This window comes from Bufo gargarizans, chromosome 3 (genome assembly GCF_014858855.1).
Source record: "Bufo gargarizans isolate SCDJY-AF-19 chromosome 3, ASM1485885v1, whole genome shotgun sequence".
In the NCBI taxonomy this organism is placed as follows: domain Eukaryota; kingdom Metazoa; phylum Chordata; class Amphibia; order Anura; family Bufonidae; genus Bufo; species Bufo gargarizans.
The window spans coordinates 372445707-372472725 of record NC_058082.1 but is presented as its reverse complement, the minus strand read 5'-3'; the positions used below and the strand labels follow the sequence as shown (position 1 = coordinate 372472725).

At 43.6% G+C, this 27019-nt stretch overlaps 1 protein-coding gene across 3 annotated transcripts in view; it reads left to right on the top strand.

Moving 5' to 3' along the window:
- Positions 1-27019, top strand: part of ACACA (acetyl-CoA carboxylase alpha) — a 932629-nt gene that overhangs the window by 486570 nt on the left and 419040 nt on the right. For all 3 annotated transcript variants that reach the window (XM_044288111.1, XM_044288112.1, XM_044288113.1), the window contains exons 37-38: positions 19145-19300; positions 21975-22178. In XM_044288111.1, the coding sequence (XP_044144046.1) occupies positions 19145-19300; positions 21975-22178 (360 nt within the window). The remainder of the gene's footprint in view (positions 1-19144; positions 19301-21974; positions 22179-27019) is intronic.

The following is a 27019-nucleotide window of genomic DNA, read 5'->3' as shown; positions in this document are numbered from 1 at the left end:
GTGTGGTTGTTTTTTGGCTAAAGCCTACATCAGGGTGAAGCTGTCACACCAAGTGCATTTAACCAGCAATAGTCTGTTTATTTTTTGGCCATATACTAAATCAGGGGCAAGCTGCGCCCGTCACCAAGTGCATTTAACCCTCAGTAGTGTGGTTGGTCAAGCTGTCACACCAAGTGCATTTAACCAGCAATAGTCTGTTCATTTTTTGGCCATATCCCAGTCTAATTCTGTCACTAAATCCATACCGGTCACCCAGCGCCTAAATACTAGGCCTCAAATTTATATCCAGCTAAATCTGTCGTTACCGCTGTACTGTTGTGGCTGGGCAAGTTATTTAGTGTCCGTCAAAGCACATTTTTTGTTCAGGGTTGAAATACAATTCCCAATTTAGCAATTTCATAATTTAGTGGTTTCTGCTATATCAGAGCTATTTGAAATCTATCCCTAAAAGGGTATATAATATTCAAGGTGCACATAGGGTCATTCAGAATAACTTCACACACACGCTACTGTGCGTTTCCAAGTCTAATTCTGTTAGTAAATCCATACCGGTCACCCAGCGCCTAAATACTAGGCCTCAAATTTATATCCAGCTAAATCTGTCGTTACCGCTGTACTGTTGTGGCTGGGCAAGTTATTTAGTGTCCGTCAAAGCACATTTTTTGTTCAGGGTTGAAATACAATTCCCAATTTAGCAATTTCATAATTTAGTGGTTTCTGCTATATCAGAGCTATTTGAAATCTATTCCTAAAAGGGTATATAATATTCAAGGTGCACATAGGGTCATTCAGAATAACTTCACACACACGCTACTGTGCATTTCCAAGTCTAATTCTGTCACTAAATCCATACCGGTCACCCAGCGCCTAAATACTAGGCCTCAAATTTATATCCCGCTGAATTTGAATACAATACATTGGGCCAAATAATATTTTTGTTGTTGTGGTGAACCATAACAATGAGGAAAACATCTAGTAAGGGCGTGGACATGGTCGTGGTGGTGTTAGTGGACCCTCTGGTGCTGGGAGAGGACGTGGCCGTTCTGCCACATCCACACGTCCTAGTGTACCAACTACCTCAGGTCCCAGTAGCCGCCAGAATTTACAGCGATATATAGTGGGGCCCAATGCCGTTCTAAGGATGGTAAGGCCTGAGCAGGTACAGGCATTAGTCAATTGGGTGGCTGACAGTGGATCCAGCACGTTCACATTATCTCCCACCCAGTCTTCTGCAGAAAGCGCACAGATGGCGCCTGAAAACCAACCCCATCAGTCTGTCACATCACCCCCATGCATATCAGGGAAACTGTCTGAGCCTCAAGTTATGCAGCAGTCTCTTATGCTGTTTGAAGACTCTGCTGGCAGGGTTTCCCAAGGGCATCCACCTAGCCCTTCACCAGCGGTGGAAGACATAGACTGCACTGACGCACAACCACTTATGTTTCCTGATGATGAGGACATGGGAATACCACCTCAGCATGTCTCTGATGATGACGAAACACAGGTGCCAACTGCTGCGTCTTTCTGCAGTGTGCAGACTGAACAGGAGGTCAGGGATCAAGACTGGGTGGAAGACGATGCAGGGGACGATGAGGTCCTAGACCCCACATGGAATGAAGGTCGTGCCACTGACTTTCACAGTTCGGAGGAAGAGGCAGTGGTGAGACCGAGCCAACAGCGTAGCAAAAGAGGGAGCAGTGGGCAAAAGCAGAACACCCGCCGCCAAGAGACTCCGCCTGCTACTGACCGCCGCCATCTGGGACCGAGCACCCCAAAGGCAGCTTCAAGGAGTTCCCTGGCATGGCACTTCTTCAAACAATGTGCTGACGACAAGACCCAAGTGGTTTGCACGCTGTGCCATCAGAGCCTGAAGCGAGGCATTAACGTTCTGAACCTGAGCACAACCTGCATGACCAGGCACCTGCATGCAAAGCATGAACTGCAGTGGAGTAAACACCTTAAAACCAAGGAAGTCACTCAGGCTCCCCCTGCTACCTCTTCTGCTGCTGCCGCCTCGGCCTCTTCTGCTGCTGCCGCCTCGGCCTCTTCCTCCGCCTCTGGAGGAACGTTGGCACCTGCCGCCCAGCAAACAGGGGATGTACCACCAACACCACCACCACCACCTCCGTCACCAAGCGTCTCAACCATGTCACACGGCAGCGTTCAGCTCTCCATCTCACAAACATTTGAGAGAAAGCGTAAATTCCCACCTAGCCACCCTCGATCTCTGGCCCTGAATGCCAGCATTTCTAAACTACTGGCCTATGAAATGCTGTCCTTTAGGCTGGTGGACACAGACAGCTTCAAACAGCTCATGTCGCTTGCTGTCCCACAGTATGTTGTTCCCAGCCGCCACTACTTCTCCAAGAGAGCCGTGCCTTCCCTGCACAACCAAGTATCCGATAAAATCAAGTGTGCACTGCGCAACGCCATCTGTAGCAAGGTCCACCTAACCACAGATACGTGGACCAGTAAGCACGGCCAGGGACGCTATATCTCCCTAACTGCACACTGGGTAAATGTAGTGGCAGCTGGGCCCCAGGCGGAGAGCTGTTTGGCGCACGTCCTTCCGCCGCCAAGGATCGCAGGGCAACATTCTTTGCCTCCTGTTGCCACCTCCTCCTTCTCGGCTTCCTCCTCCTCTTCTTCCACCTGCTCATCCAGTCAGCCACACACCTTCACCACCAACTTCAGCACAGCCCGGGGTAAACGTCAGCAGGCCATTCTGAAACTCATATGTTTGGGGGACAGGCCCCACACCGCACAGGAGTTGTGGCGGTGTATAGAACAACAGACAGACCAGTGGTTGCTGCCGGTGAGCCTCAAGCCCGGTCTGGTGGTGTGTGATAATGGGCGAAATCTCGTTGCAGCTCTGGGACTAGCCAATTTGACGCACATCCCTTGCTTGGCGCATGTGCTGAATTTGGTGGTGCAGAAGTTCATTCACAACTACCCCGACATGTCAGAGCTGCTGCATAAAGTGCGGGCCGTCTGTTCGCGCTTCCGGCGTTCACATCCTGCTGCTGCTCGCCTGTCTGCGCTACAGCGTAACTTCGGCCTTCCCGCTCACCGCCTCATATGCGACGTGCCCACCAGGTGGAACTCCACCTTGCACATGCTGGACAGACTGTGCGAGCAGCAGCAGGCCATAGTGGAGTTTCAGCTGCAGCACGCACGGGTCAGTCGCACTACAGAACAGCACCACTTCACCACCAATGACTGGGCCTCCATGCGAGACCTGTGTGCCCTGTTGCGCTGTTTTGAGTACTCCACCAACATGGCCAGTGGCGATGACGCCGTTATCAGCGTTACAATACCACTTCTATGTCTCCTTGAGAAAACACTTAGGGCGATGATGGAAGAGGAGGTGGCCCAGGAGGAGGAGGAGGAGGAGGAGGAGGAGGAAGAGGGGTCATTTTTAGCACTTTCAGGCCAGTCTCTTCGAAGTGACTCAGAGGGAGGTTTTTGGCAACAGCAGAGGCCAGGTACAAATGTGGCCAGCCAGGGCCCACTACTGGAGGACGAGGAGGACGAGGATGAGGAGGAGGAGGATGAGGATGAAGCATGGTCACAGCGGGGTGGCACCCAACGCAGCTCGGGTCCATCACTGGTGCGTGGCTGGGGGGAAAGGCAGGACGATGACGATACGCCTCCCACAGAGGACAGCTTGTCCTTACCCCTGGGCAGCCTGGCACACATGAGCGACTACATGCTGCAGTGCCTGCGCAACGACATCAGAGTTGCCCATATTTTAACCTGTGCGGACTACTGGGTTGCCACCCTGCTGGATCCACGCTACAAAGACAATGTGCCCACCTTACTTCCTGCACTGGAGCGTGATAGGAAGATGCGCGAGTACAAGCGCACGTTGGTAGACGCGCTACTGAGAGCATTCCCAAATGTCACAGGGGAACAAGTGGAATCCCAAGGCCAAGGCAGAGGAAGAGCAAGAGGTCGCCAAGGCAGCTGTGTCACGGCCAGCTCGTCTGAGGGCAGGGTTAGCATGGCAGAGATGTGGAAAACTTTTGTCAACACGCCACAGCTAACTGCACCACCACCTGATACGCAACGTGTTAGCAGGAGGCAACATTTCACTAACATGGTGGAACAGTACGTGTGCACACCCCTCCACGTACTGACTGATGGTTCGGCCCCATTCAACTACTGGGTCTCTAAATTGTCCACGTGGCCAGAGCTAGCCTTTTATGCCTTGGAGGTGCTGGCCTGCCCGGCGGCCAGCGTTTTGTCTGAACGTGTATTCAGCACGGCAGGGGGGCGTCATTACAGACAAACGCAGCCGCCTGTCTACAGCCAATGTGGACAAGCTGACGTTCATAAAAATGAACCAGGCATGGATCCCACAGGACCTGTCCGTCCCTTGTCCAGATTAGACATTAACTACCTCCCCTTAACCATATATTATTGGACTCCAGGGCACTTCCTCATTCAATCCTATTTTTATTTTCATTTTACCATTATATTGCGAGGCTACCCAAAGTTGAATGAACCTCTCCTCTGTGTGGGTGCCGGGGCCTAAATATATGCCAATGGACTGTTCCAATGTTGGGTGACGTGAAGCCTGATTCTCTGCTATGACATGCAGACTAATTCTCTGCTGACATGAAGCCAGATCCTCTGTTACGGGACCTCTCTCCTCTGCCTGGGTGCTGGGCCTATATATCTGACAATGGACTGTTGCATTGGTGGCTGACGTGAAGCCTGATTCTCTGCTATGACATGCAGACTAATTCTCTGCTGACATGAAGCCAGATTGTCTGTTACGGGACCTCTCTCCTCTGCCTGGGTGCTGGGCCTAAATTTATGAAAATGGACTGTTGCAGTGGTGGGTGACGTGAAGCCTGATTCTCTGCTATGACATGAAGACTGATTCTCTGCTGACATGAAGCCAGATTGTCTGTTACGGGACCTCTCTCCTCTGCCTGGGTGCTGGGCCTAAATTTATGAAAATGGACTGTTGCAGTGGTGGGTGACGTGAAGCCTGATTCTCTGCTATGATATGAAGACTGATTCTCTGCTGACATGAAGCCAGATCCTCTGTTACGGGACCTCTCTCCTCTGCCTGGGTGCTGGGCCTAAATATCTGACAATGGACTGTTGCATTGGTGGCTGACGTGAAGCCTGATTCTCTGCTATGACATGCAGACTAATTCTCTGCTGACATGAAGCCAGATTGTCTGTTACGGGACCTCTCTCCTCTGCCTGGGTGCTGGGCCTAAATTTATGAAAACTGGACTGTTGCAGTGGTGGGTGACGTGAAGCCTGATTCTCTGCTATGATATGAAGACTGATTCTCTGCTGACATGAAGCCAGATTCTCTGTTACGGGACCTCTCTCCTCTGCCTGGGTGCCGGGGCCTAAATATCTGAGAATGGACTGTTCCAGTGGTGGGTGACGGGAAGCCAGATTCTCTGCTATGGGACCTCTCTCCAATTGATTTTGGTTAATTTTTATTTATTTAATTTTTATTTTAATTCATTTCCCTATCCACATTTGTTTGCAGGGGATTTACCTACATGTTGCTGCCTTTTGCATCCCTCTAGCCCTTTCCTGGGCTGTTTTACAGCCGTTTTAGTGCCGAAAAGTTCGGGTCCCCATTGACTTCAATGGGGTTCGGGTTCGGGACGAAGTTCAGATCCCGAACCCGAACATTTTCGGGAAGTTCTGCCGAACTTCTCGAACCCGAACATCCAGGTGTTCGCTCAACTCTACTGGACAGCTAAAAAAGGTCCAAAGTTATGTAGGTGCACGTGGGCAAGGATCCAGGCTTGAGAGTAATGGCAATTAGTACAAAGATCCGCAGCACTCATCCATTTGAATAATCTGTTATTTTATTCAGTAGGCAGCAAATATAGCGACTATTTCGACGTTTAGTCTTTATCAACTTGATAAAGACTTCATGTCAAGATGTCGCGATGTTTGCTACCTACTGAATAAAATAACAGTTCCTTTTCCGCCAGTATGTTCCCTCTAAGCGGGCGAGGTATGGCGTGAAGCTATACAAACTTTGTGAGAGTACCTCAGAGTACACTTAAAAGTTTCGTGGGTGCGAGGGGCGAGATTCCCGTATTCAACCCCCAGAATGTCCCCCCACTCTGGGTGTTAGCGGGAAACTTGTGTGGGACCTTATGCACCCACTGCTAGATAATGGTTACCACCTGTAAGTGGATAACTTTTATACTAGTATCCTCTTGTTCCAGTCCCTCGCCGCCAGATCCACGTCCGCTTGTGGGACCGTGAGGAAAAATCAACGCGGCCTCCCTACCCACCCTCTCCAGGTACCTATCCCCAGGGGTGAGACCCGTGCCCTTACCAGTGGAAACCTGTTGCTGGTCAGATATAAGGACAAGAGGGATGTCCTTTTACTTTCCACAATTCATGGTAACGGCATCACCCCTGTCCCTGTGATAGGTACCGCGGCAACGGTCCTTAAGCCCGATTGTATTGTCTATTTGGGGAGGAAAATAAGAAAAAAAAATCTTTAACCAAAAGGTGTGCTTTTGGTGGGTTTGGAACTAATGGTGGTCTGTGGATGGCACTATTACTGGGGATCTGTGGATGACGGACACTATTATGGGGGGATCTGTGGATGACGGACACTGTTATGTGGAGGATCTGTTTATGACGGACACTGTTATGGGGGGATCTGTGGATGACGCACACTGTTATGGGGAGGATCTGTGGATGACGCACACTGTTATGGGGGGGATCTGTGGATGACGCACACTGTTATGGGGAGATCTGTGGATGGGGGGATCCTGTGGATGACGGACAGTGTTATGGGGGGAGCTGTGGATGATGGACACTGTTACAGGGGGGATCTGTGGATGACGGACACTGTTAAAGGGGGGATCTGTGGCTGGACCTGTTACAGGGGGTATCTGTGGATGGCACTGTTATATATGTGCCATCCACAGACCCCCCACCCCATAACAGTGCCATCCACAGACCCCCACCCCTTAATTGTGCCATCCACGGATGTTAAACACAAATCCCCCCTCCCCCCCACCGCTCCAGTGCTGCACAAATATAAAATGTCTTATTAAATTAAAAGTGATTACACATGCCCCCTCACTCCTATTAGTACCGTACATCCTAAAAGCTTCACTCACTGATGTCACTTGCTTGCGCCGCCTGCTTCATTCATAAAGTAGGCGGCACAGGCACGTGACATCAGGGAGTTTTTTTTTGGGAGATACTAAAATGTTTTTTTTTTGTTAAATTATAGTATAGTGTGAAACATAAATACATTTTAAAAAGTAGACATATTGGGTATCGCTGCGTCTGTAAGAATCTGCTCTATAAAAATACCCCCCTAACCCCTCAGATGAACAGTGTAAAAAATAAATAAAAAAAACGGTGCCAAAAAAGCTTTTTTTTTTTGTCAAATTTTCCATTTTAATCCGTTTTTTTTTTAATAACAAAGCAAGGGTTAACAGCCAAACAAAACTTAATATTTATTACCCTTATACTGCAGTTTACAGAATCACCCCATATGTGGTCGTAAACTGCTGTATGACCAAACGGCAGGGCTCAGAAGAAAAGAAGCGCCATATGGCTTCTTGAATGCAGATTTTGATGGCCTTTTTTTTTTTTGCCACCATGTCCCATTTGAACCCCCCCTAATGCACCCCTAGAGTAAAAACTCCATAAAAGTGACCCCATATAAGAAACTACTCCCCTCAAGGTATCCAAAAGAGATTTTACAAACATCGTTAACCCTTTAGGTGTTCCACAAGAGTTATTGGCAAATGGAGATGACATTTCAGAATTTCTATTTCTGGTAACTTTGCCTCACAAAAATGTAATATGGATAAACCAAAAATCATATGTACCCTAAAAATATTCCCAACAAAACTGCCGCCTTATTCCGTAGTTTCAAAATGGGGTCACTTTTATGGAGTTTCTACTCTAGGGGTGCATCAGGGGGGCTTCAAATGGGACATGGTGTAAATAAACCACTCCAGCAAAATCTGCCTTCCAAAAACCATACGGTGCACCTTTCCCTCTACGCCCTACTGTGTGTGTGTCAGGGGGGACGTTCTGCTCTGCTATCTAAAAAAAAAACATCATTTTTATCTCTATATCACCTTCGTCATCACTATAAAACAAAGCAGACAACCCCTTTAAGGAGCCACCGGGCATGCACCTAGCCATTCTATATGGTATTTGCGGCAGGTGAGCTTTCCTATTGGGTCCCTGCGCTGCAGTGACAGGGACACGATGGGTGAGAAGGCAGCCTGATGCCTTGCAGAGGCATCGGGACCTGCTTTCTATGGAAACCTAGCGGATCTAGCCCCTTGCTGGGTCTTCTAGGCAACTGTTAGTGTATTACACAGTGTAATACACTAACAGACAATGCATTACAATACAGATATATTCTGATGCATTGCAGAGGGGATTAGACGACCAAAAGTGCCAGAGTGGGACAGAAATAAATGTAAAAAACACACACCCCTTTCTGCTAATTTTATAATAAAAAAGAAAAGAAAAAAACACATATTAGATATTGCCATGTCCATAACGACCAGCTTTATACTTACATCACATAATGTACTCCATCAGATAAACACCGTAAAGAAAAACTGTGCCATTTTTTGTCACCTTACATTACAAAAAGTGCAACACCAAGCTATCAAACAGTTATATGTACCCCAAAATAGTACCAAAAAAATCATCACCTCTACCCGCACAAAATTATCCCCTACATAAGACAGTAGCCCCCCAAAAAATAAAAAAAATAGCTCTCAGAATATGTAGACACTAAAACATGATTTTTGGGGTTTATAAATGCTTTTATTGTGTTTATAGTGAAATATATAAAAGTAGACATATTAGGTATCACCGCATCTGTAACAACCAGCTCTATAAAAATATCACTTTACCTAACCCCTCAGATTGAGTACCGTAAAAAAAAAAAAAAAATTAACTCTGCCTAAAAATATAATACCAAGCAATCAAAAAGTCATATGCACCTCAAAATAGTACCAATCAAACCGTCACATCATCCTGCAAAAATATATATCCTATATAAGACAATCGCCCTAAAAGTTAAAAACTAGGGCTCTCAGAATATGGAGACAATAAAACATGTTGTTTTTTTTTGTTTAAAAAAAAAAATGCTCTTATTGTGTAAAACTTATAAAAAATATTTTAAAAAAGTATACATATTCGGTATTTCCACGTCCGTAATAAGCTGCTCTATAAAAATATCAAATGACCTACCCCCCTTCCCTCCAAAATACTATTAATAGAACTGTCACTTTATACCGTAGTTTTCAAAATGGGGTCACTTTTTGGGAGTTTCTACTATAGGGTTCATCAGGGGGATGTCAAATTGGACATGGTGTCTAAAAACCTGTCCAGCAAAATCTGCTTTCCAAAAATCATACGGCGCTCCATGTTGTGTGCCCTTACATCAGCTTACCACCATATGTGTTTTTTTAAATTGCAGGATTGGGTAATAGATATTGAATTTTGTTTTTCTGTTGACACTTGATGTGTTACAGAAAAAATGGATTAAAATGGAAAATCTGCCAAAAAAGTAACATTTTTAAATGTTATTTCCATTACCCTTAAATTTGTGCGGAATACCTAAAAGTTTATCAAAGTTTGTAAAATCAGTTTTGAATAACTTGAGGGGTGTAGTTTCTAAAATGGGGTCATTTATGGGTGGTTTGTACTATGTAAGCCCCACAAAGTGACTACTTAAATGGAATCGGTCACCTTGTTTTAGCTTATAGAGCTGCGGTCATGCACGGCTAGATCACCGCTAACCTGTCCGCAATATACCTCTCCCATAAAGCGGTGTCCTTTTATTGTGTTAAAAAAATTATTTTATAGATATGTAAATGAGTTTGGTAAGGTGCCCAGCCACGCCCCCCTATGAAAGAGCCCAGCACCGCCTGCATCCTCCGAATCTCCTCCTTTCTTTACAGTTAGATGGCTGTAATCTCGCGATGTGCAGTTCCTTCCCTGCGGCTGATTACAACACAGGGAAGGAACACTATACCGGCACTGCGCATGTGCGAGCTCGCGCATCGCGAGATTACATCAATCTACTTGTGAAGAAAGGAGGAAATTCGGAGGACACAGGCAGTGCTGGGCACTAAGTAGGTTGGTACAGCCCCTTGGGCACCTTACCAGGCTCATTTATACATATACAGTTGCAAGATAAAGTATGTGAACCCTTTGGAATCATATGGATTTCTGCACAAATTGGTCATAAAATGTAATCTGATCTTCATCTGAGGTCATAACAATAGACAATCACAGTCTGCTTAAACTAATAACACACAAAGAATTAAATGTTACCATGTTTTTATTGAACACACCATGTAAACATTCACAGTGCAGGTGGAAAAAGTATGTGAACCCCTAGACTAATGACATCTCCAAGAGCTAATTGGAGTGAGGTGTCAGCCAACTGGAGTCTAATCAATGAGATGAGATTGGAGGTGTTGGTTACAGCTGCCCTGCCCTATAAAAAACACACACCAGTTCTGGGTTTGCTTTTCACAAGAAGCATTGCCTGATGTGAATGATGCCTTGCACAAAAGAGCTCTCAGGAGACCAACAATTAAGAATTGTTGACTAGCATAAAGCTGGAAATGGTTATAAAAGTTTCTTCAAAAGCCTTGCTGTTCATCAGTCCACAGTAAGACAAATTGTCTATAAATGGAGAAAGTTCAACACTGCTGCTACTCTTCCTAGGAGTGGCCGTCCTGTAAAGATGACTGCAAGAGCACAGCGCAGACTGCTCAATGAGGTGAAGAAGAATCCTAGAGTGTCAGCTAAAGACTTACAAAAGTCTCTAGCATATGCTAACATCCCTTTTAGCGAATCTACGATATGTAAAACACTAAACAAGAATGGATTTCATGGGAGGATACCACAGAGGAAGACACTGCTGTCCAAAAAAAAACATTGCTGCATGTATACAGTTTGCAGAAGAGCACCTGGATGTTCCACAGCAGTACTGGCAAAATATTCTGTGGACAGATGAAACCAAAGTTGAGTTGTTTGGAAGAAACACACAACACTATGTGTGGAGAAAGAGGCACAGCACACCAACATCAAAACCTCATCCCAACTGTGAAGTATGGTGGTGGGGGTATCATGGTTTGGGACTGCTTTGCTGCGTCAGGGCCTGGATGGATTGCTATCATCAAAGGAAAAATTGATTCCCAAGTTCATCAAGGCATTTTGCAGGAGAACTTAAGGCCATCTGTCCACCAGCTGAAGCTCGACAGAAGATGGGTGTTGAAACAGGACAACGACCCAAAGCATAGAAGTAAATCAACAACAGAATGGCTTAAATAGAAGAAAATACGCCTTCTGGAGTGGCCCAGTCAGAGCCCTGTCCTCAACCCGATTGAGACGCTGTGGCATGATCTCAAGAAAGCGATCCACACCAGACATCCCAAGAATATTGCTGAACTGAAACAGTTCTGTAAAGAGGAATGGTCAATAATTACTCCTGACCATTGTACACGTCTGATCTGCAACTACAGGAATTGTTTGGTTGAAGTTATTGCTGCCAAAGGAAGTTCAACCAGTTATTAAATCCAAGGGTTCGCATACTTTTTCCACCTGCACTGTGAATGTTTAAATGGTGTGTGCAATAAAAACATGGTAACATTGAATTATTTGTGTGTTATTAGTTTAAGCAGACTGTGATTGTCTATTGTTGTGACTTAGATGAAGATCGAATCACATTTTATGCCCAATTTGTGCAGAAATCCATATCATTCCAAAGGGTTCACATACTTTTACTTGCAACTGTATAAAATCATTTTTTAAGCACAATATAAGGACGCCGCTTATGGGACAGGTATATTGGGGACATGGCAGAGCAACCAAAGAAAAAGTTGCCCAATGTGCCAGAAGGTAAATGGTGTAATATAGAATTTTATTATAATATAACAAAACACAATTAAAATTACAATTACATGCATGTGATGCCGGAGCTCAGGGAACAAAAAAAGGAACAGGGAAGGAAAAAACGGCGCCACCCTGGGAGGAACACACTGGTCAAAGATTTGTGAATGTATAGGATCTGCAGGGATGTATATGGTATAATAACCTGCCCTCAGATCACATATATATATGTAATAAATGGTTAGTCACTAGTAAACTGCAGAGAACCAAATATAAACATGAGAAAAATGTGGGACGAGAAGCTGCAAGTTGGAAACAAAATAAGCAGCAAGCCACACTGGGTGTAAAACTGAGGAGTCAGTAAACATCCAGGTAATGGAAATGAAGAAGGGTTAACATGCAGAGGAGACTCGCCTAAAAAAGGACCAGGAGTGTGACAACCAGGATGGCGCTACCCCAACGCGCGTTTCGGCGTGCCTTCATCAGGGGGTAACGCCATCACTGTGAATCAAATGCTTTAAAGTCTCTCTGGGCCAATCGGGAGCCAGTGCTTACTTGTCCCAAGGTGCATATGCTGATCGGCGCGCGAACACTCCAGCGCAAGCACGTCCGGCTACCCTGGGCCGGCGTCCAGTCAAGTCACATGATCGGGCGGGGATGACGCAACATGGGGGCGCCGGAGGGGGCGCCAGATGACGCGCGCACGCATCACAACGGGGGAGAAGCAGTAAACTTCCACCTATCGAATTCCAAGAACAGAACACCTCCATTTGTATATACAGGCGCAGCAAGAAGGGAAAAAGGGGAGAGAAAAATGGGAAAGCGGAAAACCGATGTAGCCGCACATATATGTGTATAAATACCCATATATCATGTGATTATATATAAAAGAAAAAAGGAGGGGGGGAAATAGGATACATATGTGGAATATATAATACAATAAATATAATATAATAATATACTACAATATAATATGATAAAATGAATATAACAATATATCCAATAGTTGATAAACGCATATATGACAGTGCAAAGTAAAAAAATACAATTATACAAAATACATAATTATCCATAGATACACAATTGCATACGCCAAAGTAAGAACATGATTAATAATTCCTATATACATGATAGTCGTGATAATCAGTACATACATAATTAGAAAAGGACGTGCGATAAACACAAGAAAAAAGGCAAAAAAAGGATAATGAAAAACAATAGAAATAATAATAGTAAAAAAAATACTGGAAAAAATACAAAAAAAATAATAGAAAGATGAAAAAGTGTGGAAATATATACATAGGGAAATATATATATGTATATGAAAATATATAGATTATATTATATCTATATCTACATATAGGAAAAAAGTGAATGAATATGTCCGTGTGATGCAAACATGAGATGCCAAAATAATAAAAGAATATATATAGGACAATTGGAGAGATTGTATAGAGAAAAATATATATATATAGTACTAGCTGCAAATAAAGTGCAAAGTGCAGAGCCTAATGAAAAGTGCTAGTGAACAAAAAAAACGTGATGATAGCCGATGGAAAGGACCAACGGGGAGCGTGTTATGTGCGAAACCTCCAGAGAAAGTACAGAGGGGTGAAGAAAAATTGACAAAAAATTATAAATGACAAAAAATAGGGAAGGGAAGAGAGAGAAGGAGGGGGAGGGGAAAGAGGAAAAGGGAGGGAAGGAAAGAAGAGGAGATCCGCCTGGATATGTCCAAACGAACTTGAAAGTACATCAACATAAATGCGAATATACAATATGTATATCCAAACGTGTTGCAAAGATTCCAAAATGGAAAAAGACCAGATTGAAGGAATCAAACACAATAGTAGATCAGGTGAGAAGTCGGTGGATATGGCATCCTGTGAAGAAACTGATGAAGTACTAAAAAGAGAGACAAAATAAAGAAAGGATACCATTAGTATTAGATACAAACATACTGTTAAAAAGAATGATGGAATCCACAGTCGTGGACCCAGTGGCTACAAAAAAGCGGAAAAACCCAAATTTTCATTCAGGCCCCTGGGGCGTAAAGTCCCCAGGGTCCAGATCCAACGGCTCTCCCGTTGGGCCAGCCTCTTGGATACATTGCCAGCACGCAAATCCACCCGAATACAGTCAATTCCTCTCACTTTAAGAAGCCTGGGATTGCATGAATGAAATGCTTTAAAGTGTCTAGCAATAGGTTTGGGAGCCTCAACCTCCTCTAGTTCCTGCGCCTTCAGAATGTCTCTCACGTGCTCCCGCACGCGGACCCTCAGCTCCCGTGTAGTCAACCCCACGTAAATCATAGGGCACGGCCACCGAGCGTAGTATACTACCCGAGTGCTGGAGCACGTGAGGGACTGATTGATTCTGAACGTCCTAGTGCCAGAGGAATTCGTAAATTCAGAGGAGCGCTCCATGTTTGGACAGGCTGCGCACCCACCGCATGGTCTAAAAGCAGTTCTGGGATTACCCTGTCCGGCAAAGAGCTGCAGAACAGCCGGCTGTAGGTATCCTCTTACCAAATTGTCACGCAGAGTATTCGCTCTGCGTGCAGTGACAAGGGGTCGTGTAGACAGCAATTTTTCCAGGACTGGGTCCGTGCGTAGAATAGGCCAATGTGTGGCCAAACAATTCCTTATCTCATCCCAGTATGAGTGGTAGGTACTGATGAATCTAAGTTTTTTATCTGGTACCCGCGCCTTTTTATTTTGTAATAATTGAAACTGAGCCTTTTTAATGGACCGGTGACTGTAACCTCTCCTGCAGAACCGGTCCCTCAGATCACTGGCCTGTCTCTCAATAGTCGCATCGTCGGAACATATCCGACGAATTCGCAAAAATTGGCCCACGGGAATTGCAGAGATGGTACTCTTGGGATGTAAGGAGGTTGCGTGTAGGTACGCATTGATGGCCGTCTCCTTACAAAAAACATCAGTCCTAAGGTGACCGCCATTGTCTCTGAACACTGATACGTCCAGAAAGTCTTTGTTTGTGATATGTATGGGTCAGCTTTATATTTCTGGAGTTGGTGTTCAGTAGTTTGAAAAAATCATGTTCCTCGGTTCCCTGCCAGATCAAGAAGACGTCGTCTATGTATCGCGCCCACAAAATGGCGCGGTCCATGACAACGTGTCTGTCTGACATAAACAGGTCCCTTTCCCACAGCCCCAGGAACAGGATAGCATAAGCGGGCGCACGCCGCCCCCATGGCTGTCCCCTGAAGCTGCAGGAAAAAGGACCCGTTAAAAGAAAAAAAAAGTTCCTCGTAAGTACAAACCTGAGGAGTTCTAGTAAAAACGATGCAAAGTCCCCCGGTAGGTTGCTGGTAGAGAGAAAAAACTCCACTGCTCGCAACCCATCTACATGTTGGATACTAGTGTAGAGGGACTCTACATCGCAAGTTACCATAGTATCATCCGCATCCAGAGTAATCCCCTGTATCCTCTGTAAGAAGTCAGAAGTATCTCTGACATACGATGGCATGGTTTCCACAATGGGCTTCAGGTGGAAGTCCAACAATTTACAAATATTTTCCACCATGCTATTACACCCAGATATAATAGGCCTACCTGGGGGCACTAAGGCGTTCTTGTGGACCTTAGGTAAAAGGTACAGGGTTGGAATGGATGGTTCCTGGATAATGAGGGCTTCAAACATCTGTTTGGAGATGATGTTCTTCTCCAAACCAGTGTCCAAGATTTTCAGGAGCTCACCTCTTAAAGAAATAGAGGGGTTAAAGGTAAGTTTTTTTTTTATAACAGGTTGAATTGTTTAATTGTCAATATGCCTCTGCTAAATACATACTCCGTGGCCAGACCACCAAGTTCCCTCCCTTGTCAGCCGGTTTATAGATCACATCATTGATTCCTTTGAGTTTATTGAGACTTACTCGTTGGTCCCTGTCAAGGTTGTCACGTCGAATAGACGTAGGGATTTGGTCAAAGTCCTTGCTGACCATCTTGACAAAGAGATCAATCGCTGGACATAGTGACAAGGGAGGAAACTTCGCAGATTTTTTCCTAATCTCAGAAGGGATTACAATAGTAGCGTTGGCGGCTGGGCCGACCTGTTCGGCCAATAGATCCTCCAGTACACGGAGAGCCTGTTGCTCATCCTCGGTGTCGAGGACCCCAATGGAGTTGTCCCTCGCATGCCACCTCTTCATCATCAGGGACCGCCCAAAAAGGTGCAGATCCTTGATGGCGGTAAACCGGTCAAATCTGCAACTGGGTGCATACGAAAGGCCTTTCTCTAATAGAGAAATATCTGTATCAGAAAAAGTATGACCCGATAGATTGATTACCTTGGGTTCATTGGCTGGCCCTTTCGAATTTGCAGATGACTCGGGTTGTCTTTTTCTCCCAGGTCCATTTCCCTGTTCCATCCTTCTCCTGTAACGGGTCAGGCGGGCAGGGTTGGTACCATGTGGCTGAGAGTCTCCGGTTAATGATGCGGAGGATACCGAAGCCGATCTTACTGCGAGACCGGGTCCTATTACTATTGTTTAATCCTTTGTTTTTCCATTTATACACACGATTTTGTTGTGCATCGTTGCTATCCCGGGCAAATTTCTGGATCTTTACTTCCTGGATTTCTTTTTCCCAGACTGGGTATTTGGCGTCCAGTTGTTCTTGGAAACTTTTCAGATTGGCTGCGCTGCAATCACTAGATAGACGGGCCTGCAGCAGATCGATATCAGTATCCATCTGTTCCAAGCTTTTTTTATATTGTGGCCAATCAAGAGCTCAATAAATCCAAATGAGCTCTGATTGCAAATTTCTTCCCATTTGGAGACAAACGTATCGTCCTCTATGGGAAAAGAGGGGAAGACCTGTATCCTAAGGCCACGGGGAATACGGCCCCTCTGGAGATATTTTTCCAGAAAGGCCTTATTCCACCATGTGCGTGCTCTCTTATGCAATAACAGTTGCAGTGAATTCTGGGTCTCCTTAATTGAGCCGCCGCTGGGACCACCCACTGCTCCTTCGTCCCTGAATACGGCATCGAGTTGGGAAAGCCAGGACAGTTCTCTGGCTTTATAATCCATGATGATGGTTAGGGTCAAGTAGCTCTGTGAAAAAATGCACAGTACAAAATTAATCAGAAGAGAGAGAAGACCCCAGGGGTGCGGAAAGTCTTTTTATTTTTTATTATTTTTTATCATTATTATCATATTTTTTTAGTATTTTTTCCAGTATTTTTTTCACTATTATTATTATTATTTCTATTGTTTTTCATTATCCTTTTTTTTGCCTTTTTTCTTGTGTTTATCGCACGTCCTTTTCCAATTATGTATGTACTGATTATCACGACTATCATGTATATAGGAATTATTAATCATGTTCTTACTTTGGTGTATGCAATTGTGTATCTATGGATAATTATGTATAATTGTATTTTTGTACTTTGCACTAGTTATATTCATTTTATCATATTATATTGTAGTATATTATTATATTATATTTAAGTATATTATTATATTATATTTATTGTATTATATATTCCACATATGTATCCTATTTCCCCCCCCCCCCTTTTTTATTTTATATATATCACATGATATATGGGTATTTATATACATATATGTGCGGCTACATCGGTTTTCCGCTTTCCCATTTTTCTCTCCCCATTTTCCCTTCTTGCTGCGCCTGTATATACAAATGGAGGTGTCCTGTTCTTGGAATTCGATAGGTGGAAGTTTACTGCTTCTCCCCCGTTGTGATGCGTGCGCGCGTCATCTGGCGCCGCCTCCGGCGCCCCGTGCCTGTGCGTCCTCATGTTGTGTCATCCCCGCCCGGTCATGTGACTTGTCACTTGGGGTGGGCGTGGCCTGACTGGACGCCGGCCGCGGGGTAGCCAGACGTGCTTGTGCTGGAGTGTTCGCGCGCCGATCAGCATATGCACCTGGGAACAAGTAAGCACTGGCTCCCGATTGGCCCAGAGAGACTTTAAAGCATTTGATTCACAGTGATGGCGTTACCCCCTGATGAAGGAACGCCAAAACGCGCGTTGGGGTAGCGCCATCCTGGTTGTCACACTCCTGGTCCTTTTTAGGTGAGTCTCCTCTGCATGTTAACCCTTCTTCATTTCCATTACCTGGATGTTTACTGACTCCTCAGTTTTACACCCAGTGTGGCTTGCTGCTTATTTTGTTTCCAACTTGCAGCTTCTCGTCCCACATTTTTCTCATGTTTATATTTGGTTCTCTGCAGTTTACTAGTGACTCACCATTTATTACATATATATATGTGATCTGAGGGCAGGTTATTATACCATATACATCCCTGCAGATCCTATACATTCACAAATCTTTGACCAGTGTGTTCCTCCCAGGGTGGCGCCGTTTTTTCCTTCCCTGTTCCTTTTTTTGTTCCCTGTCCTCCGGCATCACATGCATGTAATTGTAATTTTAATTGTGGTTTGTTATACTATAATAAAATGCTATATTTACACCATTTACCTTCTGGCACATTGGGCTCCTTTTTCTTTGGTTGTTCTGCCGTTGTACTCGGGAGCTTGTGCCAAGTTATTTCTCGGGGGTGCTATTCGTGGACATACTGGGTGGGCACTGCCCCCTCTCTGCCCCCACTTTCCGCACCCCTGGGGTCTTCTCTCTCTTCTGATTTTGGGGACATGCTAGCGGCGATCTAGCCGTGCATGTCCGCAGCTCTATAAGCTAAAACGAGGTGACAGAATCTCTTTAACTGAACTGGACCTTAGAAAGTGGGTTTTGGAAATTTTCGTTAAATATTTAAGAATTGCTTCTAAAATTCTAAGCCTTCTAATGTCCTAAAAATTAAAATGAGGTTTTCAAAATTAGGCCAACATAAAGTAGACATATGGGGAATGTTAAGTAGTAAATATTTTATGAGGTATCACTTTCTGTTTTAAAAGCATAGAAATTGAAATTTAGAAAATTGAAAATGTTTCCATATTTTTGGTAACATATTTTTTTTTTCATAACTAAAGGTGAATTATATTGACCCAAATTTATGACTGTCATGAAGTACAATGTGTCACAAGAAAACAGTCTCAGAATGGCTTGGATAAGTAAAAGTGTTCCAAAGTTATAACCACATAGTGATGCATATGAGATTTGCTAAAAAAAAAAAAAAAATGGCCTCGGCAGAGAGGTCAAAACTTCCTCGTTGTAGAAGGGGTTAAAAAAATGTCTTGCCTCTTATGGGTATTTGCCACCTAAATGAAAAACCTACACCTTTTCTGTTTTTAATCATAGGAAGCATCATTTGAGTACCTTCAAAATGAAGGTGAACGACTTCTTTTAGAAGCCATGGATGAACTAGAAGTGGCATTTAATAATACCAATGTGCGCACAGACTGCAATCACATTTTCCTAAACTTTGTACCTACTGTAATCATGGACCCTTCAAAGGTATGTTTAATGGTTGTTATATTTTTTTACTTCTCAAACTGTGTATGGTAAAAGCATGTTCTATTTCAGATTAAATATTTACAGGATCCCCATTCTCCTGGTAAGGGTCCCAGAGGTGTGACCCACACAGAAAGTTTTGGAATATCTTGTAGATATGCCAAAAATGTTTAAGGATACTTTCACACTAGCGTTTCTGTTTTCCGGTTTTGAGATCTGTCATAGGATGTCAGTACCGGATAAAAAAACTTGCTTCCATTTTGTCCCCATCCATTAACAATGGGGACGAAACGTAACTGAAAAGAATGGAATTCTCCAAAAAGCCTTCCGTTCCGTTTGGTTGAGTTCCCATACCGGAGAGCAAACTGTGGCAGCTTTGATGGCTCATGGGTATGTCTGAACTGCTGACGGCACATAAACACTAATTATAGCTAAATCCAAAATGAGTAAAATGCAATAATAAAAAATGACGCTAATATATTTAGACACACTGCGCTTTTGAATAGACAGGCCCAAAGAATATAGTGTAAAACAAAGCACCTGAATAATTGTACTTGTAAATATGCCTGATTAGTATATGTCCAAGGTTCGTTGTAAGTTTAGGTCTATATCTCAGTAGGATGCTTCCATCAAGAGTATCGTGCTCTGTTTAATCCACTTATGATGTTCATGTAGCTCATCAAGGTGAGGAGACTCTGGTTGGCTGCTCAACTCACATGCAGGATAATCCAGTAGGCGGGTCTACTCAATGCGATGTCACTCAATAGAGACAGATAGCAGTTATGTGGTTCTTCCGATGAGTTTCAGAAGTAAAAGGTCCTCCATCATCAGGGTTAGCTAGCACCGCTGCGTCCTTAGTTTTAATACCTGCTAAAAGTTGCTGGAAAATAAGAGATGGAATTGATGCAATCCCTGCTGGATGGTCTATACACATAGCAAATGGGTTTAAATCCATCCATCAGTTTCAATTGCAAATTCTATTTCCTGGGTGCCGATAAATGGCAATAGCTGTATTTTGACACCAATAGGTCACAACTTGCTCAGTCTTACTGTCCAGAACGGTTGTTGCTGGTGAGTTTAGACTAAAAATCCACCTTGTTTGAGCTCTGGGCAGTTAGTTTTTTTAACAAAGTCTACAATACCACCACCCCTCCTAAATTGGGTTTCACCCTCTCTATGCCACAAAAAATAGTGTCTTGAATAAAATTAATTTAATTTTAATTTTACACCTACATATAGCCAAAATGCAATACTTAAAGAGCCTCTGTCAGCATGATCAACCCTAGTAAACCAGGCAAATTGTTAGTTATCTTTGTACAAGGCAGTGTTCTGAAGATATCAGCATTTATATTATAATGCTAATTGTCCCTTTTGAGCCCAGGGGGCCGGGAGCAACACTATTCTAATGCCCATGTCCTCTGTCCCCAGCCCACTCCAGGACTAAACATGTCGTCCAGCTCTGTATTCAGACACTTCTAATTTAATCCTTATGTAAAGCCATTAAAAATAGCTAAAAAAGTTGGTGACAGAGTGATCTTATAATGTTTCCATTAGTCATTTGTGGTCTAGCAGTGATGTTACTGAATGAGTCACTGGTGTCAGTGTGCACTAGCACTCATTGGTGGCGGTAGAGCATCAGGACAAGAGAGAGGGCTGTATGAACAGGACGTAATACTCACCTCCTCATCATCCCAGCAGCTGCGCTCCTTGGCTCTCAGTGAAGCTGAGCACTCTCAGCGCCTCAACTTCCGGGTGGACGAACTTTGTCGACTTCACTGAAGAGAGGTGGAGTGCAGCTGCTGGGAGGAGCGTGAGGTGAGTATTTTCTCCTGCTTGTACATCCCTCTCTCCCTTGTCCTCATGCTACACTGCCACCAATGACTACATTATTAGTGGTTTCACACTGCTAGACCACCAAGGAATATTTGTTACATTGTTAGACCACTCTATCACCAAGTTTTATGTTTTTTTCTTAGATTTTTGAAGCTCAGGAGGAGAATCTGGATAGTGGGGGATATGCTGACAGGTTGTAGGAGGAGATGAAATAGATCTGCTTGTACATGACATGAGAGGGTTGGAAACATGGACTTCTGTGTATGTTATCAACTCCCCTCCATCAAACAGAGGACATACTTGCTCTCTAATTTGGTCTTTTTACCAGAAAAAGAATGAGAAGATGAGTGCTTGCTCATCTAATCACTGCTTGGTGCCTAGTTATGCTATTTATTGATGCAAAAACCCAAATGTTTACTAGTTTTCTGATCACAGCATCCAGTAAGTTGCACCATACTTTTATGGCCTCATGCACATGACCGTTGTTTGGGTCCGCATCGGCGGCTCGGATGCGGACCTATTTATTTTAATGGGGCCGCAAAACATGCAGACAGCACTCCATGTGCTGTCCGCATCCGTGGCTCAGTTCCTCGGCCCCGCTAAAATAATATAACATGTCCTATTCTTGTCCGCACTTGGTGGACAAGAATAGGCATTTATATTGCCGTCGCCCGTTCCGTTACGCAAATTGCGGAAATGCAACACGGGCGCCTTCCGTTTTTTCTGCATCCGCACGGTCATGTGCATGAGGCCTATGTCATATCGGCTGAATAAGTCATTTGGAAATGCCACAAGATTTCAAACTATAATAATGTATTTTGTGTATATTATCATGTCCTAATAGATTGAAGAATCCGTTCGGAGTATGGTCATGCGTTATGGAAGTAGACTGTGGAAATTACGTGTCCTGCAAGCTGAATTAAAAATCAACATTCGTTTAACACCAACAGGAAAGCAAATTCCAATTCGCTTATTTTTGACAAATGAATCTGGTTACTACTTGGACATTAGCTTGTACAAAGAAGTGACAGACTCCAGAACTGGACAAGTAAGTGAAGAGTGCAGAGAACGCTGGTTGGTAGTACCAGAAGTCTTTGTAATCTCATCAAGTAACAGGAGTTCCTTTGAAAAGTTAGTAATACAGTATGTGTACAAAAAAATCTAAATCCGGAGTCTTGGAGTTAAGGACAACCTTACAAATATGTGGATATTTATCTCCTCTTTTCTTGGGTCTCATATTTGAGGCTAATGGTACTTGAGCAGATAATTTTGATTGTAATTATCATCATTTTTTAGCTCTCACTAAATGCTAGTAAGCACATCATATCAGTACATTTATAAATTAGAACTTATAGTCTTTTTCATTCACTCTGGTTTTCCAATTTTGGTTTTCCAAAATGTTTTCTGTGGATTAAGTTGTCCAGTAAAAAGAAAAATTAAAGTTGTCACCACTGCTTGGTTTTGACATAGGTGTGTATACACATACACTACTCCTAAAAGTTAGGGATATTTGGCTTTTGGGTGAAATTTATGGAAAACATAAAAAGTTCACGCTAGCAATGTTATATGTCATGAAAGTAGGGCATTTAAGTAGAAGCATACATTGGTGATTTCCTCATCTTAAACAATTTTTTTAAACAAAAGCGAACAACAGTGTTAGGCATACCCCCACAAAAATGTCAATGTCTCAAAAACTTGTCATGTGGCCTTAAGCATCAATTGATTTTCTGGGGTACAGAGTTTCAAGCCTCTACACGGTGACTCTGCTCTTGAGAAAGTGAAGGCCACTCCATTTGAGGTACCCCAGTCTCCAGCAGCCATTCCTTAATGATACAACCTCGATGATTTGTCATCCATGAAGATGAAATTATGCCTGTTTTGTTCATGTACAGGCACAATGACTGAATTAATGATGTTATTCAAATAGTCTGGGTTTGTCACTGTACCATTCACAAATAATAGGGCACTTTTGTATTGACTAGACACACCTGCCCACACTGTAACACCACCGCCACTACCAAAGGCTCGTCTGGTGACAACAGTGGCTGATGCATAGCTCTCTCCTTGACATTTCCAACATTGCTGGCGGCCAGCACTTTTGCTCAGTGTGAATTGACTTTCATCAGTGAACAGCACTGAGGCCCACTGGTCCCTCGACCACGATAGATGCTCCCTAGCCTGTGCAAGACGATGACACCTGTGCCTAGTGGTTTGGTCAAGGTACCCTTGCAGGTCGTCTAGTACGCAGTCCACGATGTAAACTGTTTAAAATGGTCTGACGTGACATTTGGGTACCTCTCACCTTCCTTAAATATGCCTGGAGTTGTGTGGCATTAATCATCCAGTTTCGCAGGGCATTTTCACAATAAAGTGGTTATCGGTGTGGGATGTGGCCAAAGAAGGTTCTTTTTAGAGAACAGCAAGTTGTGCAAAAAGTACTGAAAAATTAAAGAGTTGGGCACATTAAGTTCACCTGTAAAGGTTAGAGTGCATTTTAGGTCCATCCTGAAATTTCACCCACAAGTCAAATATCCCTAAATTTTGTGAGTATTGTATCTAATAGACCCTCATAGCAAAACTTTGTATGGCCTTTTCTCCAGTGAGATTTCTGATATATTTGAAAAACAATCAGACTGGCTCACAGTATTTTTGCATTTATTACAATTAATAAAATTACAATTATTAAAATATATTGCCTACTAAACATTATTATACATATCCTGATTGCATGTCAACATATTAGCATAATTATATAGGTACTTTAAATGCGGAGCTCACGCATATACCTAAATGACAGGAGTACTCCAAAATGTGACCACTTGATTTTACTACGTGGTGTCTGTCTGCAGCGTGTTATACTTGAACCTTTCAAATGCTCAGATATTTGTGTATTAACTTGCCGATAATCTACATACAAGTCGTTCAAAGAATGTTCAATTTGCGGTCACCGGTACATGGTCTTGACATCCAAACATTACTTAATGCTTTTTGAATCGGCGTTGATTTCCTACCTCCTGCCACGAGGTAGTCACTCGGCTTATCCTTCTCGGCGTCTCACGTGACCTGACCTGGAGATGGTTTCCTGGTCAGTGATGTCATCCACCTGTGCCGGTCGAAGTAGCGGAGATCGATGTAGCAGAGCTGCGCCGCTGCAAGATTCAATTCTCCTTCAGTAGAGATGCTGAACGGTAGTGCACCAATTCATGTAAGTCAGTCCACTATGATAATATTATACCACTGCCGGTACCGTGCTCACTCTTTTAGAGTGGTTCTCCCAAGACTGGAGAGGAGATTTTCTAGCAAAAATGTCCAGACAAGAATCAAAGAAGATTTTTGAGTTTGGATCTCTAATGCCGCTAGGGTTGAATTCAGAGATTGAAATTTTTGGTTTTCTATAGGAGAGGTGGGTAGGACCACACGGATAGTCAGTGTCGGGCTATTTAGCAACACGCTGGCTTTCCCTGCGGTCCTCCCTCCCTCTCTCTACTCCGCTAATGTGCATAGACCCATGAACCTGAGATCCGTCTGCAATATGGACATCATTTTTATTTCTGTTTTTATTATTATTATTATTTTTATGTAGTTTGTATTTTATATATTTTTATATTTTATACTATTGTATATTGTATATTCATTATCTATTAACTATGGTATATGTATGTAAGTACCTTTTTGGATTTATAGAAAGGATCGGCAGAGTGCAATCTGCAAATCTTTTGCAGTTGCAAAATCCGGAATCCAGACCAGATATTCTATTAAGCCCAATAAGGGGATATAAAGACATGTCCAGCCTGTCTCCATTTAGCATTTCACATTTGCCTACTGAGGAAGGAACTACGGTTCCGAAACGCGTCTAGAGCGAACTAGTGTGAATTGGACCCAGCTAGTGTTGCACTCTCTCTGTCTCTGCTCAAAAAGACTTTTGCTCATTTCATCTGGAACCACTCTAAAAGAGTGAGCACGGTACCGGCAGTGGTCTAATATTATCATAGTGGACTGACTTACATCAATTGGTGCACTACCGTTCAGCATCTCTACTGAAGGAGAATTGAATCTTGCAGCGGCGCAGCTCTGCTACATCGATCTCCGCTACTTCGACCGGCACAGGTGGATGACATCACTGACCAGGAAACCATCTCCAGGTCAGGTCACGTGAGACGCCGAGAAGGATAAGCCGAGCGACTACCTCGTGGCAGGAGGTAGGAAATCAACGCAGATTCAAAAAGCATTAAGTAATGTTTGGATGTCAAGACCATGTACCGGTGACCGCAAATTGAACATTCTTTGAACGACTTGTATGTAGATTATCGGCAAGTTAATACACAAATATCTGAGCATTTGGAAGATTCAAGTATAACACGCTGCAGACAGACACCACGTAGTAAAATCAAGTGGTCACATTTTGGAGTACTCCTGTCATTTAGGTATATGCGTGAGCTCCGCATTTAAAGTACCTATATAATTATGCTAATATGTTGGCATGCAATCAGGATATGTATAATAATGTTTAGTAACCAATATATTTTAATAATTGTAATTTTATTAATTGTAATAAATGCAAAAATACTGTGAGCCAGTCTGATTGTTTTTCAAATTTACTTGGTTTTCAGTTGGTACCTGAAGGACTGGGCTCCAGTAGGTTGCTGGTGAGCTTCTTTAAATTGTCTATAGATTTCTGATATATTAAATTTTTTGGGGTGTAAATTGGAGGAAATCTTTAAAGGGAATCCGTGACTAGCATATTATAAAAATTTATTTTTATGAATCCATGTGTAATAAAGTACCTTATTTCCATATGCCTTGTTTTTTTTATTCGGTGTCTTGTCATTTCTTCAAAAAAAAAACACGCTTAATGAAATGCAAATGAAGCTGTAAGGAGCCCAGAGGGGCGTTATTCTTTGTCCACGGTGCCCAGGAACGCCCCTCTGAAGTGCCGTGCCCGCCTAAATTTGAAAACTAAGAACTCCTCCAAAATCGCTCCCAGAGGCGAGGCTAAGAGCCCCCCCCCCCCAGTGCCACGCTCTGCGGCAAACACCCCCGATCTTCTTCTCGCCCGCATCCAAAATCCTGCGCAGGCGCAGTGCTGGCGATTGCCTGCGCGATGATAAGACGACTGAGGGCAACAGCGTCACTGCGCCTGCGCGGGATTTCAGATGCGGACGAGAGGAGGATCGGGGATGTTTGCCGCAGATCATGGCGCTGGGGGGTGGGGGGGGGGAACCTAGCCTCGCCTCTGGGAGGCGATTTAGACAATCTTAGTTTTCAAATTTAGGTGGGCACGGCACTTCAGAGGGGCGTTACTGGGCACCGTGGACAAAGAATAACGCCCCTCTGGGCTCCTTACAGCTTCATTTGCATAAAAAAGCGGTTTTTTGAAAAAAATGACAAGACACCGAATAAAAAGAACAAGACATATGGAAATAAGGTACTTTATTACACATGGATTCATAAAAAAAAAAGTTTGCTAATATGCTAGTGACAGATTCCCTTTAATTAAAAATATCGCCCTCCTTCTTGCCCACTTTAATGTGGTGCTTTAATAATATCGCATTCATTCTGAGCAGCTGGCATAAATACATGGATAACTTATCATACAGCTCCAAAGCTACTGGCCCTCATATTGTACAGTAAACATTGGCTGTCTGTAGAAACCACTAGAGGCTCAGTTCATATGAACTTTATGCATTTACCACAGAACTTTGGACTGCGATAGATTTATCTAGGGGCATGTATAGGACGGCTCTCCCTCTAGGTGGTGATTAGGTGCTCCAAACTGATGTCGCACTCTGTTCACCAAGTAAAATAATTGAGGAAAAGTGAATGGGCACTCTTATAGGTCGAATCACATAGACTCAATATGTAGTAGGTCACTAAAATGTATTATTAAAT